This window comes from Balearica regulorum, chromosome 1 (genome assembly GCF_011004875.1).
Source record: "Balearica regulorum gibbericeps isolate bBalReg1 chromosome 1, bBalReg1.pri, whole genome shotgun sequence".
Lineage (NCBI taxonomy): Eukaryota > Metazoa > Chordata > Aves > Gruiformes > Gruidae > Balearica > Balearica regulorum.
The window spans coordinates 1,003,478-1,018,367 of record NC_046184.1 but is presented as its reverse complement, the minus strand read 5'-3'; the positions used below and the strand labels follow the sequence as shown (position 1 = coordinate 1,018,367).

General features: G+C 64.5%; 1 protein-coding gene across 1 annotated transcript in view; it reads right to left on the bottom strand.

Moving 5' to 3' along the window:
* The window catches only part of SND1 (staphylococcal nuclease and tudor domain containing 1), a 129,489-nt gene that overhangs the window by 100,650 nt on the left and 13,949 nt on the right, over positions 1–14,890 (bottom strand). The window contains exons 8-10 of the mRNA XM_075747331.1: positions 14,763–14,869; positions 14,397–14,487; positions 8,348–8,461 (exon numbers count right to left, since the gene is read on the bottom strand). Of these exons, the coding sequence (XP_075603446.1) occupies positions 8,348–8,461; positions 14,397–14,487; positions 14,763–14,869 (312 nt within the window). The remainder of the gene's footprint in view (positions 1–8,347; positions 8,462–14,396; positions 14,488–14,762; positions 14,870–14,890) is intronic.

Here is a 14,890-nt window from a genome sequence, read left to right as displayed (position 1 = left end):
GAATACATTAAGGCCATATGCCCGAGCACTTAGCATTTTACGCCGCGCTGCTCCGCCGGCGCGGCAGGGCTCACCGCACACCCCATCCACGCCGGCAATCAGTTCTGTTACACAATACATGGATGAGCTACGATGATCCTTGTAACTGTAATTTAGCGGAGATGAGACACTGATGAGTTCATGGGTTTGTTTCTCATTAATCTTTTATGCTCGTTGAGTGCGGCGCACTTTTTGTAGTACAAACCCTACTCGACAAATAGGGAAACAAGATCCTCTCTCCGCGCAGACCCCGTCGCCCTCGCAGGCGATCTGTCTGCCGCCGCGGAGCCGTACGGCATCCCTCACCAGGCGGGGCTCGTCTCGGCTGGGGTAGCCTTGAATCCAGCTCCGGCACAGAGATCCCGGCCAGCCGGGCATGACCCGCAGGCTTTGAGCTGCTGCAGCCAGGGCACATCCTCCTTGTGCCAACGGGGGACGCTGGTGACAAGCTGGATGTCCCGGGAGAGCCCGGCTGAGCAAGGGGACCCCCCCAAGGCTGGTTGACTTGGACAACCCATTACTAGAAGGATGAAGGCACCAAGAAGAGCCCAAAGCGATGGGAAAAGCCAGGAGATGGGCATTAAGCCAAGGAAATGAGGGATCCTCCTTGGGAAGGGATGGAAACCCCTGCCAAGTTCAGGGGTGGCCTGGACGGCTCCCCGGGATGGAAAACAGGAGACGAGTTTGGGACTAGAGACTCTAAGGGCACCGTGCCGCGCAGGGAAGGGACGTCTGATAGCATCAGCCTGGACACGTTGCTGCTGACGCCCTAAAATTGTCCAGAGTGGAAAGCCATGGGTGCACACCCTGTGTCACCAGCGTCCCTGGGGAGTCCCAGTGTGGGTTCCCTGCCCCGCGTCCCCTGTTTCGGCCCTCGGCTCCTGGGGGGGATTTCCAGGGAGCCTCCCAGCGAGCCCCTCGCCAGGCCGGCAGATCCAGGCGCTCCTCCCTCCCTCCTTCCTTCCTTCCTTCCTTCCCAGCCACGAACGCGGCTGCAAGGACCGTGCTGACGGCCTGAGCAGGCTGCAACGAAGGAACCGCTGCACCGGAGACACCGGCGAGGGCCGCCGCCACCGCGCCGAGGGGCTCGCAGGCAGGGGAGGGAAGGAGGGAGGCAGGAAAGAACCCTGCGGGAAAGGGACTGGAGAAGCCTGGGGGGACCCCAAGTCGTGCCCAAGGGTTTTGGTAGCGATGGGGAGCTCCCGAGCGGGCAGAGTCCTCCGCACCGCCGGCTCGGTGCTGCCCGTGGCAGAGGATGTGCAGGCAGGGCAGGCAGGAGCAGACGGAGCCAGCCCGGCTCCCGGGAGCTGCCTGCCGGGCAGGCACGGTGGGAGCTGGAGGAAAACTACCCCTGCACCCCGGCTCCGGTGCCACCCCGGGAAAACCAGAGCTTGGCGGCAGAGCTGCTGCCGCTACTGAACCGGGAAGGGACCAGAGGGAACAAGGCGGGGGAGCGAGCGATTCCCCCGGTTTTGGCACTGAACAAGCCTGGGCTGCCGCGCCATCGGCATCATAACCGCCGTTATACGTGCCGTCACCCAAACAGCGCCGGGGGGGCTCTGCAAAGCGAACCGAGCACTTCGCTTGCCGGCCAACGCGTCACCTCCAAGCAGCCTCCGCCAAACTCCCAACCGGCCCGGCAGCGCGGCGAGGAAGCAGCCAGCCGTGCTGTGCCGCAACGCCGCCTCTCCTGGCAGCGGCCGCGGTGTCGCCCGCGCTCCCCAGCACCTGCCGAGCCGAGGATGCCAGAAGAGCTTCTGCAGGGACAGGAGGAACTGATCCGCGTTCACAGCTAACGTTCAAACTTCTGCCAAGCCGAGCAGAGCCACCCTCTCTCCAAAATCCGGCTTGCTGCAGCAAAGCACCAGGCAGACACCTGCAAACCATCTGTCGAGCAGCCCTCGCCTCGCCGAGCGCGGCACCGACCGCCGGCGGCTCCCACCGCGAGGGGCCGAGCGGGACGAGGCACCCACGGGTTCCCGAGGCTCTGCCAGCAAGACCCGCGCACCATCAGGGACCCCGAAGCGTCTCAGCGCTGGAAGAAAAAGCTCTTTTCCAGGGAAAAAAACCAGCTGCGATTGCTGAACAGCTGATCCTTCCTGAACAGCTCGTTTCCCACATCTCAAACAGGGTTATAAATCCCTCGCAAACAGCGTCAAAACCAGCAGCTCGTGGGGGCCGGGCTGCCCTTGACCCTGAGGTCCATCCCCTGCCCTTCCTCGGCTGCACAGCGCCCAGCAGCGCCTGCCGGCGCCAGCCGTAAGCCGGGCAGGTCGTTTTTCCAGAGGGCTTCCCATGCCACATAAATATCCTGGCAATCAGCAAGCGTCAGCGAAGGGAGCAGAGAGAAAGCACCGCCGTTTGATGGGCTTTGGGTAAAATATGGCTCTTTCTAAAATCTGCTGGAGCGTGGCGGAGAGCCGGCGGGCAGAAGGATGAGGAGCGGGAGCAGCGGTGCTGCCGGGGGCCGCCGTCCGTCACCCGCCCTCGCGCCGCATGGCCGACGCTCTGCCTTCATCCGGGCATCGCTCAGCGTTGCCTGGCGGTGGGGGGGTGACGAAGGTCACCGGGCTGCGCTGCCGGAAGGCAGATGGGACACGAGATTCAAGGCGGGGAAAAATCCTTGTCGGGACTCAACTACCGGCACCCCTGGGAGCCGGCGGTTTGCAGTCCAACACCACGTGAGGAGCACCAACCTTGCGGCGTCCTTGGTCTCTGCGGCAGGACAAGATGTACCCGGCTGGGCGGACAGACGGACGGGGCCACGCGCACCACCCAGCATCACCGCCCTGTGCCGAGGGGAAGCCGTATCGCGAGCACCGAGGGGCCCCGCACCCCGGCCGAGCAGAGATGCTGAGACCACCCGGCGGGTCGAGCCTGACGGCTGCGGGATCGCCCTCCCCACCGGCCCCGGCGCAGGGCTGATCCCCGGCTGCGAGGGTCCCCGCGGTCGGGAAGAAGGACCCCCAACGGGTGACGTGACGGCTCCCGCTCTCCCGAGGCTGGCAGGCGCGGGGGCCGGCTAATCCCTCACCCGCTCGCAGCCCAACGCAAGCCAGCAGTTCCCCGCCTTTGGAAACGTATCAGAGAGCCAAGGAACCCGCGCACAAGCCCATCTGAGATGGGGAAAAACCCACCCAAGCCCGAATCCATCTGTTTGTCCTTTTTCTGAAGTCATTTCCAGCTTCCCCGCGTTTCCAGCTTTTCACCGCTTTCTGTTTGCGGCAGCGCCGACTCCTCTAACTTTGCCCGGTGCGGTGACAGCCCTGACGCTCGTGTCAGCTTTGCAATTAGCTGCCGCCGTGACAAACGCGCTCCCGGCACGCACGAGGCTTGCTGTCCCTCTGGCAGCACGCTGCCAGCCGGCGAGCCCCCACAGCCGGAGCAGGTGCAGCACCGGGGTCCTGCTCCTCCGGAGACCCCCCCACCCGGCCGGAGGGAGCTGGAGGCACCCAAAGGTGCCCAGGAGCCCTCCCCAGCACCCCACCACCAGCGTTGGTACAGGGCATGAGCCAGCGTCCAGGATAAACAAGAAAAACCAGACAGCCTTGGTTTTGTGTCCTCAGAAAACACGGCTGGAAGGTGCCCCAGGGCTGCCCGACAATCCTTGAAGAAATCCCCAACCGCAACGTCGACCTTATCTCCGCCGCGCAGGCAGGAGCGGGGACCTTTGAGTCCCGGAGCAGCGGCACGGCCAGGAAAGGAGCCAGGACATCTCCGCTCCCGCTGTCCCTTCCACCTCCTCCCTCTGGCTCCTGGGGCCGTGGAGGGGCCCCGGCGCTGCCAAAACCCCGAGCCCCCAGCAGCAATCGCATCGCTTCCCACAGCCCCGCTCCAGCCAGGGGACACTGCCCCACTTCCAGACTTCAAAAAATCCCAACCCACCGCCAGCAGGACCGTTTTTTCCCCGTTTTTTTCTCTTTGAATCATTGTCCATGTGTTTGACTCCCCCACACCAAGAGTATTACCAATTAAGATATCAATTTAGATAAATTGGGGGATTGAAGCAGATTTGCATTGCTTTTGCATCAATTGGGCAAATACGGCTTGCTCAAGCACAAAGCTGCTAACGAGATTCTGTAATTTAGCTGTCTGAGGGAGCGAACTCCTGATTAAAACTCCGAACGCCGGGAAGGGTGGTGACACCAAGACCCGGGAAGGTCCCGGTCCCGAAGCCAGAAACGCGGCTCGCTGCCCGCTGCAGGCAGCGCCTGCGGATCCGGCGGGTCGGAGCCCCCGGCAGCCAGCGCTGCTCCGCGGGGGTTTGCTCTTCCTCCCGTCTTCCTTCCTCTGCGCCCACCCTCAGCCCGTGCGCTGGTACACGGGCTGCTCTGCCTTCGGTCCGATCCGACGCACCGGCACCCTGCGTCAGCAGAGCCAGACCCACCACCGAGACAGACGGGCGGACCACAAACCCCACCACGGGCTACGAGGGCTGAGCGGTGCGGGATGCCGGAGTGACGGGCATCAGCTGCAGGGACGGAGAAGGGCTTCCCCGCGCCCGGAGATGCCTCGGTCACCCCAAAGGTCGGGGCACCCCACATTTCGAACCCCAGATATGGACCACAGTTGTGAAATGAGGTCCTGTCGCGAAACAAGCTCGTGCTTCAAGGCTGCGAGCTTAAACGTGGCAGAACCGGCCCTGGCTTCAGCCCGGCCAGACAAGGATCAGGCAGTTTCTCCGGAGGCGAGCGCAGCATCGGCCGTGGTGAGCGCGGCGGCACGGCTCAGCCTCCAGCCCGGCGAGCCGCTAAGCCCACGGTGATGGCAGGATGTGGCCTGGGGATGGACTGCCAGGAACACTCGGCTTTTGGCACCGCGCAGTGGGAAGGAGCCGCGCCGCATCCTGCTCCGGAGATGCTGCCCCAAACCAAGGGGACTGTCCCGGCGAGGGGCTCCGGCCGTCCTGGTGGGGGTTTCCAGCCGGCACCAGCGCCGCACCTGCAGACCCAGCACCTGGGCAGCGGCGGGAGATGCATCTTCATCTGAATACATTACGTTCCTCGACAGAGACAAGCGATAGAGATATTAAATGCTATCAGCTCCTGCTCTCAGGATTCATTTCGCGCTGGGTGATGAAGGCGGGAGATGAAAGGCTGTAGGATTTTATTACGCTGAATTTTCAGTTTGTCATTTCCCATCTATTCCATCAGGTGCCTTGGGACCAATTTGTGCTCGGCGGGATGGAAATGGATCTCCCCGGCAAAGCCGCGCTAACTACGTGCTACCTACTATGGTGGGTCCGCGTCCAGCCCCCACCGCAGGCAGAGCTGCTCGCAGCCAACGCTACCGAGCCCCAGCGCTCCGCTACGGAGCTGCCAGACCCCCCCACACCACCTCAGGGGTAAAACCTTCCAGAACAGCCCCAAATCAACCCAAAATATATATATGCATGTGTGCACCTCAAGCTCATCCTTTGCTAGGATGAGGCTCTCCCAGACTACGACCCCGGCGCAGAGCGGGACAGAGCAGGGATTAAAGGGGAGCAGCATCCCCCCCGCAGGCAGCGAAGCACCGAGTCAGGGATGGGAGAGGAAGGACGGGCCCTTTCTGGTGGGTCTTTGGGGGTTTTTGATGGTTTTTCTGTTTTTTAAAGTAATGATCTGGAAGGGGGCAGGGGGTAAACATTTCATTAATTGCATTCACAGATAATTAAGCAACTGCATAAGCAAAGCCGGAGATGAAAATGCAGAAGGGCCTAAAGAAGAATAAAACCAAGGAAGGAATAAATGAGGTTTAACTGGGGCACCCAGAAGCCAGGGTGGCCCGACTCGCTCCTGCAGGGTGCAAGGGCACCCACAGCCAGCGCTGGGGAGACCACGAAGGGCACAAGAGCTCGCACCGCACCGGGGCTCGAAACCCTCCTGGTTCGGGGATGCCCAAGCAAGAGGCTGGCGCGGCAGCGCGAGGCAAGCACCCAAAGGCGCGTTTTCTGAATCTCACCACTACAGCCGTCACGGCCGCCCAGGCTCCCCCCGAGACCGGGGCAGGATGGGCTCTTGTAGGAGAAGGAAGGAGAGGAGGAAGACGGAGGCAGCTCCTGCTCCGCAGCGGTGCTGCGTGACCTGGGGTCGCACGCTCCTGAGGACGGATCATTTCACACCGCTCCAGGGTCTGGCAGCGGGACCCGGCACCTGCACACCCTGGATGCAATTACGTGCTCCCCAAACGAGAACCCAGATGCAGACCAGCGACTTTTGGCCGCGATCCGGTGACTTGGGGGTGCCGGGGCATCTGCAGAGAGACTCAGCGGGGGGAAGAGCATCCCCCGGGCAGCACCGTGCGTGGCGGCAGGGCTGGCAGCGAGCCTGGCAGCTCCCAGCAGGCAGCGAGAAGGCAACCGCCCGCATGCCGGGGCCGCAGCGCCGAAGCAAGCGAAGGATTTTGCCAGGGGAGCCGGCGGCATGGCGGGGGGGCAGCTGCCTTTCTGCAATCTCCTTGGAGACCGCGACCGCTCCGCAAAGAAACCGCACTCCTCCCGGCAGCACTGCACGGTGCCGGTGGGGCACGAGGGAGCAGGTCCCCCCCGCCGGCACCGGTGGCCGCTTTGCAGCCGCCTCACGCCCTCCCCGCCGTGCAAGCATGCCGCTCGGCTCGCGGCGGCTCCCATCCACCCGGCGCTGACGCCAGAGAAACAGCGGGAGGAAGAGGCTAATCTGGGAAGTTATTCATAATTCAGTGTGTACAAAACAAGGCGGCATCCGAGGAGGGAGGAATTTCCAAATCACCGTTCCCACAGCAACCCGGGCTCTGCCCCTGCACACACCAACAGCTCGAGGAGCCGCGGCACGCGGTGCCATTGCCTGCCAGCGCGGTGAGGCCAGCCCAAGCCAGCGCTCTGCGCGTCAGCGCCGTTTGGGTGAAAAAACCAGCCCTAGAAAAGGCAGTTTTTGTGTAATCCCGGGTGAAGGCTGGCTTTCTGCTCCTGGCTGGAAAGCCCTCCTCGCCATCTCGAGAGATGCTGGAGGAGGAGGAGGCTTCTGCCAGGAACAACGCGGGTGCTCGGCGGGCGTCTCGGCAGCTCTCGAGTACATCAACCATTGGCGGGGGACAGAAATAAAGCAGCGAGCAGATAAAGCCCTGCCCCGAGGAAATTTTGGATGGTTTTAGATCGGCTGCCATCAGGTGAAGCCGGGCAGGGCTGACTCCTACGCCCATGCTGCAGGTCGCGGCCCTGCCAGCAGGTACCGGCTGCCCCCACCGCCACCAGCGCCGTGCCGAGAGAGGGGCATGGGGATCAAACCGGCGTCCCGGCTCCCGGCACGGCAGAGGCGCTTTGAGGGGAGGTGAAGGGGACTCGGCGTGCGACCTGCAGCCACGTGGCAGAGCTTGTTTTGGGTGTTTTCGTGTCGCCGCCAAGCACAGGGCTCGAGGTCCAGTGCACACCGGCTTGCAAGATGCTCAAACCACGCACAGCGGAGACCAAAGTGTGCGCGAACAATGCGGCGTTTTCCAAAGGCTTGTCTCCGGGATTTCTCCGCCAGATCCTGACGCTGCAGGTCTCTGAGTCAGACCCGAGCGTCTCTTGGGGACAGAGGAGCCCGCTCCTCCCGGGGGTGGGGAGGAAGGAGGGAAGCGCTCCCTGACCCCAGCCAGCCCCACGGCGGAGGGGAGAGATGCTCAGGGCAACACGGCCAAGCACTTCACGGAACGGCACAGCGGGGAGGAAAAGGAAAACCGAAGGATTTCACCCACTTTGCATCACCTCCAGCAGCCCTACAGCCTCCTGCTTCCCCCCCGCAGCGATGGGCAAACATCGGGCCGCAGGGGAAGGGGAGGGCAGAGCTGCTGCTGCTGCACCACGCCAGCAAAGGACCCGAGGATGCCGAGCAGCCAGACCCCGCTGCCCATGTGCCGACCCACCCAGGGGCACAAGTCCACGGGGACGGGTCACCCATCTGCCAGCACGTCCCTGAGCAGCATCCCACCGCACGGCCCCCACGGCCCCGTGCCCTGGAAACGGGGCTCTCCCACCGCCCCAGAGCAGAGAGCCGCAATGGCGCGCGCAATACAGAGGGGGAAACTGAGGCAGGGGACGAGGGAAGCGTCAGTCTCCCCGCAGCCATCAGAGGGCATGCTCAAACCCTCCCCCAGACCTCCTGCATCCCGTGACATGGGGGTGCCCCAAGAAGAAAAAGGGAATGAGCAGGGGGAGTCAGACCAGATTGAAGAGGAGCCTCCCTGGGAGGGGACTCCATCCAGGGACAGTGACGGACGCCGGCGATTGCTGCACCGCTGGGGAGTGGAGCAGAGCACCCTCCCCACCTCGCCCCGCGGTCACCTCCCCACCACACGTCCCCACGGTCACCTGCGTGCTGTCCCCCTCCAGCCGGGGGGGTCGGATGCTGGACAGGTGAATGGTTTTGTGGTCCCCAGAGTTCAGCTTCACCACGATGGCATCCGCGTTCAGCACCTGCATCACCTGGGGAGGAAGAGAGGCCGAGGTGAACACCGCGCCCGCAGGCAGCCAGCACCCGGGGCAGCACCAGCCCTGGAGCCGGGCACCGCCACGATGCTACCCAGGCTCTGGCACCCTCCCTGACCCACCCCGGCTCCCGCCCCCGGCACAGAGCGAGGGCTCCAAGCCCGTGAAGGTGCCCGGTGGGTCACTGCAGCAAACGCGGCTTGCCAGCGCATCCGGGATCCTGCTCTCCGAGCCCAAGGAGCTCAGCGCTGGTCAGAGCCCTGCAAGGTCCCCATCCGGCGATACCGCGGCACACCAGCACATCGCCAGCCGCCCACCGTCCTGCACCAGGGCTCAGCCCCCCAGGGTTTCACTCCAGAAACAAAACTGGGTAGGGACTGGACCACAGGCATCGATACTGGACGATGGACGAGCGAACAGAGAGGAGGGAGTGAGCAAGCACAGCCCGCAGCAGAGACTATTCCACCCTGCGATTGTGCAACAGCACGTCCTGGTTGGTGGTTCTCCACGCACCCGGGGAGCAAATTAATTAGAAAAACTGGTGGCAAAGGCAGGCAGGGCTGCGCAGGCAGGTGGAGGACAGCAGGGCTCAGGGCACACTGTTTTAATCTTCTCCATTTTCATTAAATGCTGCTCTCCAGCCCAGACCAAGCGGCAGCAGGCAGAGCAGGACAAGGCACCCGGGTATTCTCGCTGGCACGGCACCGACCTTTCCCCGCCTGCTCCCAGCACAAACCCAGTTCCCCCAGTCACACCGGGGCAGAAGGTTCCCATTGTGGCTCATCCACGACGAGCCCTGGGAGCACAGCCCCACACAGCCCCCAGAGCTCGGGGGCAAGCGGAGGGAGGAGGGCACAGACTTGCTCCACTTGCAGCACTTCTTACCCCAGCGAGCACATCAGTCCCTCGAAACGTGCTTAGCCAAAGGGATAACAGGATTAGAGGAATTAAAATTAAAGCAGACACCGAGGATTGCCAGGGCTTCTCTCGGCACAGCAAACCCCCCCAGGGGACGTCCCTACCCGGGGACTCGGCCTCTCCCGGGCCCCAGATCCTCCGTTTTTCATAGCAGAACCGAGCCCAGAGCAGTTTGCATGTGAAACGGAGTAATCAAATCTCATGCTTCAGGGCATCCCCACCGCTGGAGGGGTCAGGACGGGCCCCCAGCACACGCTGGGCATCCATCCCTTCCCTCTCAAAGAAGGCTTAGAAAAAGCTAGATGTGAAGATAAGATACCGCAGCCAGGGGAGCTGCAGGTCAGATCCGGGGGCAAATCCCGCGCTACATTACGCATCCATCGCACACGCTCCGCGCTTCCATGCCAGAGCTGTGGGAGCGGCGGTCAGATCTCATTTGCTCTCTGGGAGGAGGCGGCAGCAGGGCAGAGCCGCCAGCTCCCGGCACCCCGGCCTCTGGCACGGCCCCAGTTACGTGCAGGAGCCAACGACTGGCACCGGGGACTCGCCAAGCCCCTCCGGCCCCGACCACCCCCCTTCCTGGCAGGAATTAACTTGCAGGGCCCTTTGCCAGGCTGAGCCGGCCGCGACGGCTCTCTGCAGGGGCAGGGGATGCTGCGGGACACGGGGACCCCGCAGCTGCAAGGCCCAGGCGGGACAGGACCATCCCGGGGTGCCCAGCCCCCCTCTCCGCCCCCAGCTCTTTGGGGAAGCTGCCCCCCACACCACCCCCCGGGCACTGGTCCCCGCTCCAGGCAGGAGCCGCAGCCCCAGCTCGGCAGCATCGCCCCGTGCACGGAGGCGGCCGCAGGCGCTCTGCACCCCCCAGGGACCCTGCGGGCAGGAGGGGGTCACAGGGGTGAGAGCGGCAGCAAAACCGGAGACTCAGCACAGCCTCAGAGGCCGTGCCATTTTTCCTGCTAACAGTTTCTCAGCTTGCTGCAGCCAGCTTCCTTTATCTAAGATGTATCGTGGCTTCACCTGTCTCAGAAAGGCATTTTGATAAACGGATTGAAAGGATTTTTTTTTTTTTCTTCTCTAAAACCTCTGCAGCTGCTTCTTGCAAAGCCTGCACGCTCCGGCACCACTTCGCCGAACCCCCCGGACACAGCCTTCACCCCACGCCCAGCTCCTCCAGCAACCCACGGCCGAGCCCCAGCCAGGCTCGCCGCCCTCGCCGATCCCCCAGGGCAAGGAGGACAGAGCGCTGCCTTGTCGATATTTTCCACGTACAACGTTTCTCTCGCTGCAAGCGCTGATCCCAACGAGGTTTCCTGTTTTCCACCCCAGGGTTTTGCCGGCCCCCGCCACCGGCTTCACCCCAGCAGCTCCCCTGGGTGCTCAGGGGGCTGAGGACCCTCATGCCCAGGGCCATTCCCCCCCCCTGCTGCCACCGTGCCCCCTGCAGCCCCCCCAACGCAGCCTGCTACCGCCACGCTCCCTCCCTGCCGTAACGAGGGCAGCTCGTTAGCACTCCTGGGAGAGGCCTTGGGGCCAGGCTGCGGCCCAGGGAGCATCCTCCCGCACCCTGTCCTCGCGCCACGGGGACAGCGGCACTTCAGTACCCAGCACCGAGAGAGGGGCCGGTGCTGCCCCCCAACCAGTAAACTGCTTTTGGGGGGGTTTTGGCAGGGTCTGGTGCTCAGCTTGGCAGGACAGGGGCTCCCGGGCTGGCTCCGGCAGATCCCGCTGAGATCTGAGACGATTTGGCCACGAAAAAGCTCCGAGGGTTTTGCAAAGCGGCGGGGGGGGAAGGCACAGGCACAGCTCGTGCACAACCGCCTCCTCCAGCCTGCAAAGCGCTGGATCCGTGCACGGAGGAGGCGGTGCACAGCCTGGCCAGCGAGCCCGGATGCGGCCGAGGGGCCGCCCAGGGAGCCCAGCACCCCCCCCAGGGAGAGCTGCTGCTCTCAGCCGTCCCCCCCTGACCCCGAGGGGGCTGATCCTGCCCCGCAGCAGGGAGACGGGAGGACACAACCTCGCGCAGCCTTCCCAGCCCTGGTACAAGGCTGCATCACAAACAGCTTTTGGCAGGGGATAGCTCCCAGCATAAAGTATTCAGCTCTAAGCAGCGCTGTCCCAAATTCCTGGGTGCTCTAAGACAAGCTGACGTAGGGAATTCAGGAGAAAGCCTCCAGCCTCTCCACATTTTTATTCCGCCGCTTTTCTTCTTGCCACTCACAGGCATCAAATCCACAATCGAGGCCAAGCCTTAATTTCTCCCCAAACCAACCCCCCCGCTCAAAGCACCGGCTTCTGCCTTTGCATCGGCAGCTAACCGCGACGGCATCCAAAATTAGCCGGAGCCGATTTGCCGCGGTTGCTCAACGGTGCAAAGACAGGTTGGGATCTTCCTCCTCCTCCCCCCGCCCCGCTGCCCCACAGCAGCTCCTACGGCAGCTCTGCCGCCGCAAACGAGCGCCTCGGCATTTTGCCGAGCACGGAGGCGGCTTCAGCGCTGGAGCAATCGCTGCCTGCCTGCCCGCTGCCTGCCTGCCCGTGGGTACCCGGACCCCTCTGCAGGGCACAGGGAGGAGGGGACGGGGCTCACGCGGCCCCTCGGGGACGCCGGGCACGTGCCCAGCTCTGGGTTCAGCTCCAGCACTCCGAGGTGTGCAGGCATTTGTCCTGGTTTTCCCTGTCACTTGCAATTCCTGGGAAGGGAAAAAAGACCCAAAATTGACACTGCAAAACCGGCAGCGCCCGGGGGGGGGCTTTGGCTGACGGCTCCCTAAACGTGGGTTTGCAGGGGTCTGCCCAAGGAGCAGGTTTTAACCAAAGGCAGAGAAATTCTGCGTCTCCTCCCCAGGAAGCAGGACGGCACCGTGGTGCTCGCCGCGTTTGGGGGCTCTCGCTGCAGAGCCAGGGCAGCCAAACCGTGCCCGAGCGAACCCCAGGCTGCAGTGAGCCAGGGCGGGGGGGGAGCACTCCCAGACTGGGGGGGACCACGGCAGAGCAAGGGGCTGTGCCCAGAACCGGGGGCCACCCCGCACACTCGGCCCCGGGGCCCTAAGCACGATGCAGCCTACGCACGGTGTCCCCTCCACGGCACCGGGGGTGGATTCCCACCCCTCCCGGAGGGATGGCTGCCGCCCCACGGCAACACCCGGCACCAGGGCTGGGGATGGCGCTGAGCCCCAAACCCACCGCAGACCCCTCTGCTTTCTTGCCGGGGTGCTCAGGACGAGAGACCTGCCTGCCGCAGCTCTCCGCCAGCGTCCCAGCCCGCGCACGAGCCATTCAACAAAATGACGGGCGCCTTCGAAATGCCAGGAGCGTCCACCCACCCCCTCCACCAGCCCTCTGCAAGCTGCTGAGCAAAGCATGACTAACAGCCCCCGTGCCGGCTCCTGGCACGGGCTCCGGTGGCAGCTTCTGCCAGCAGCAGGATGGCACTTCCGACCGCACCAGCGCCTTGGCACGGCGAGCCCCGTGCCCGCAGGGGCATTGGCCCGGGGGGTATTTCTGCCTGCGACAGCGGCACCGTGGGCAGGCACCAACCGCGGTCCTGCTCCCCAGGGATGGGCTCCCACCTCTGGCCGCCTCGGCGACCCTCCGAGTTTGTTCAGGCCACCGGGAGAGGAAAAGCCCAGCAAACCCTTCACCGCCTGGGGAACTGGCGGGATGTTTTTTGGGGACCCCCGCTACTATCAGCCAAATCGGAGCTGACAAACGGCCGGTTGCAGAGAAGGGCAGGCAGGTAAGCTCAGAGTTAAAGCTTGAGCCAGCACCTCCCCAGCCTCATCCCCCAGGACAGGAGCTGCCGCGCAGATCCCAGTGACGGCACCGTGCGGATGAGCTAATTAAACTGGTTGCACCACGCGGCTGAAACTGGAGCAGCCGCAAAAGCTCCCGGCTTTACCCTGCCTGGCAGCTCCAGAGCTCCCCGAGCCAGCGCCCGGCCAGGCGTGCTCTGCCCCAAGCCCTGCCGCCCCAGTCTCCGTCGCAGGCGGCAGCCCCCATGGCAGGCAGGCAGGGAAGGGGCAGCCCCCAGGAGCAGCCAGGCTGGCTCCCACGCCTGCAGGCAGGGTGCCCGGGCACAACCCCGGCTTCCTCCGTGGCAGGGACGGAGCAGCTGGAAGGATGCTCCAGGGTGCGGGGGGAGCGCAGGGGTTAAGCTGACTTTCCAAGAAGCCCAGCTGCTGCACGTTTCTCCGTTTCCAGCAGGACCGAAGCCCCCCGCCGCCGTGCCAGGCGAGCCGGCAGCACCATCTAGCGGGCTGCTTCCCCCCCCCAACCCCGAGCGCTGCCTGGACCCCCGTGCCCTGCCGCAGCCCACCCCACGCTGCCAGCAAGCCCTGCCCAGGGGAGATGCTCCTCCGCGGGGACGTGCACCAGCCCGGGCAGGGGCAGCGCCAGGCCAGCCCCGCTTCCCTTCCCTCGCGTCCTCCCTTCTGCATCGGCTCCGCGCTCCGAACCGCGCCAGGGCAGGGGTAGGCATGGTTTCCATGCGGCAGGAACACGGGCATCGCTGCGGAGGGGCCCGCCTGGAGCTGCCCTCGTTACGCGTGGGGCGAGCGAGGCCTCCGGAGCTGGGTCCTGCCCCACGGCTCCACACCAGCAGCCCCCAGGGTCGGGGCAGGGGCTGTGCCTGACACCGCAGGCAGGAAAGGGGAGGAAAGCTCTGCCAAGCCCCAAGAGCCCTCCCCGCAGGCAGGGGAGCGGCAGGCAGGGCACGAGCATCTCTGCAGCAGCCGGCAGCTGGAGCGAGGCCCCGGAGCACCCACCAGCCCGTCCCCATTCACCGTGGGCCCTTCCCCTCCCCTCGGTTTCACCTCTTCCCCCCCCAGGTCTGCCTGAGATCCCAGTGTGTGCCCAGGCCATCGTGCACCACGGTCCATGGTGGGGACCGAGCCGACGCAAAACCCTGCGGGCTTTGTCCGAGCACACGTTGAGTCTGGCGAGGGCAGGTGGGCACCCTGCCCTCGCGCAGGCAGACCTGCCTGTCCCCTCCTTCGCTCTGCCAGCCACTCACCTTGGCTACGAACTGCTTGTCCTTCTGATCCAGGTTTGCCGTGGGGGCCACATAGTCCCTCCAGATCCTCAGCTTGCGCTCCTTGGCGAACCTGGCAGTGGGGGACAGGCGTGATGCCCGGGCAGGCGTCCCCAGCAGGGACGGACCTGCCGTACGTTAAACCGACCGGCAAAGCTCCGGCAGAGGCAGCGGGGCTGGTGCAGACTTGCAAGGAGAGATGGCATCTACCTCCCATCTGGGGGAGCACCGGGGGGACCCCCCATGGATGGGGAAAGGGGGCTGGAGTCACGCCGGACACCCTGTGGGTGCAGCTCGGAGCACGCCCACCCCAGCACCCAGCTCTGGGACTCCAGGCGCCAGCCTCACCTTTCGGCCGCGCGCAGCTTGTCAGCGCCGCGGGTGTAGACGGCGATGGACCAGTCCACGCAGCGGGCAAAGCCCTCCTTCAGCAAGAGCTCGGTGATGTTCCCGTTCTGCGGAGAAGGGGAGGAGGC